This window comes from Fragaria vesca, linkage group LG3 (assembly GCF_000184155.1).
Source record: "Fragaria vesca subsp. vesca linkage group LG3, FraVesHawaii_1.0, whole genome shotgun sequence".
NCBI lineage: Eukaryota > Viridiplantae > Streptophyta > Magnoliopsida > Rosales > Rosaceae > Fragaria > Fragaria vesca.
The window spans coordinates 25416867-25418720 of NC_020493.1; the positions used below are offsets into that span (position 1 = coordinate 25416867).

Sequence of the window (1854 nt, forward strand, 5' to 3'; positions counted from 1 at the left end):
AATATAACATGAGCTGAAGCAAGCAAATTTCTCTACAATAAGTATGGCGATATATCTTTTGCAACCTGCTCCATCAGCTTAACTAGCTAATACCCATGTCTTGAACAATTATAAAGTCTGCTTAATAGACTATGTACAATAATCTTTTGTTGTGAGTTGCATTCTGTATATAAATTGTATTCAAACACCCGCATCGATTATGGAAATTTTTGAATATACGACGAGCTCTAGATAGGATTCAGTAAGGGATACAAGTAATGAAATGAATCTGAAAATCGAGTTGCAAACAGGAAAAAAAAAACCGCGGCAACGCGCGGGGAGTCTTGCTAGTATATATATATATAGCAGTTCCATAAGGCCATGACTTAATACTAATTACATCCGATGTTCCTTGTCATAGACTGATAGTATGTTATGAATAAAGAAAACGTACGTACATTTTTACTGCTCATGCACTGGAGGACAAAACGTACATGTTCGATCTCTTATTAAATTCAAGGAACACACACACTTAATTTGGATATTGGGTAACCACAAATGCTATTACGTATCACTCTTGAGAGAAGTGGTAACATTATACTCAGCAGAATTACTAGTTTCCAATCTTCCTCCGCCGAAACCACCGAGCTGATACTTTGGCTGTTTATTAGGGTAGAAAACGCCAAAGTGTTTCTCCAGCTCTGGACTTTTCTGGTTTTCATCAAACAAGGCAAACAAGTAAGTCTCTATGGCTTTATTAGGCCTCTTTGGGGTTCCACCTTTCACATGCTGAATCAATTTGGAGTAATAAGTCTGAGCATTCTCAGGAGATGTTCCAAAGCCACCTGCCGATGGCCACCCGCTTTCGGACACAACAACCTCCAAAGAACCACCCCAGGCTCCCTCTAGAGCCGAGTACAAACCATCCAGCATCGCGTCGAACAGGTTTTGGTATCCTTTATCACCATCCCAAGCAACAACCGAAGGCGAAGTGAACAAGGCATAAGGAAGAGAGATGTCTCTAGGGTTTCCAGCGTAACTAAAATATGTGTAGATGTTAGCTAGTAATGGTGCTTGAGCATAAACCAAGTAGCCGATAATTGGGTCCAAATAGCCTCTCACGTCACCGCGAAATGCGCCTTGCGATGGAGGGTACGAGACTCCTATTAAGGTGGTGTCGATGGCGGTAGAGACCTTGATTAGGTCATGTAGGTTGGCTGCTCTGACGGCCTGGTACACATGCTGCATGGCGGGGAGGAGGAACTGTGCCAGAGATGTGTCTCCATTGACGGGGCTTACTTCATTTCCAACGGCAATGTACTTGATTCTGACGCTAGGGTAGAAGTTGAGGACATTTGTTTGTACCCAATTTTGGGCATTGGAAGGGTTGGCGGCGAAGTCCTGAAGGAGTGAGTTTGGGACACCGAGGATGAGTTCGATGTTGGAGCCTCGGAGAGCTTCAAGAGCACCGTGGTTTGGTTCATAGAGTCTCGTCCGATCAATATTGTTTGATTTGAGGAGAGATATGACTTCCGAGTGAGAAGGGAGGTTGTTGCCCATCATTCCATAACAAACACCTACGGATGATTGTGCACCTGCATCATACATAGAGTTAAATTAGCCAGCTGAATATCTCAAATAACTTTAATTTCTACAAATTTTAACTTATAACTTCAACATACAGGAGCCTTGATGTACGTGTTTCAATTATACATTTAGTTCTACTACTCGCTTATAATTCATTGTTGGATGTATATTATAGATGTAACTTAAACTGCTAATTAAAAACATAAGCTCAATACAGAGAGAGAGAGAGAGAGAGAGAGAGAGAGAGAGAGAGAGAGAGAGAGAGAGAGAGAGAGAGAGAGAGAGANA

At 41.9% G+C, this 1854-nt stretch overlaps 1 protein-coding gene across 1 annotated transcript in view; it reads right to left on the bottom strand.

The window, feature by feature from the left end:
* Positions 1-416: 416 nt before the first annotated feature.
* Positions 417-1854, bottom strand: part of LOC101311457 (glucan endo-1,3-beta-glucosidase, basic vacuolar isoform-like) — a 1839-nt gene continuing 401 nt past the window's right edge. Inside the window, exon 2 of the mRNA XM_004295045.1 lies at positions 417-1574. Coding sequence (XP_004295093.1) covers positions 544-1574 — 1031 coding nt within the window. The 3' untranslated portion in view covers positions 417-543. The remainder of the gene's footprint in view (positions 1575-1854) is intronic.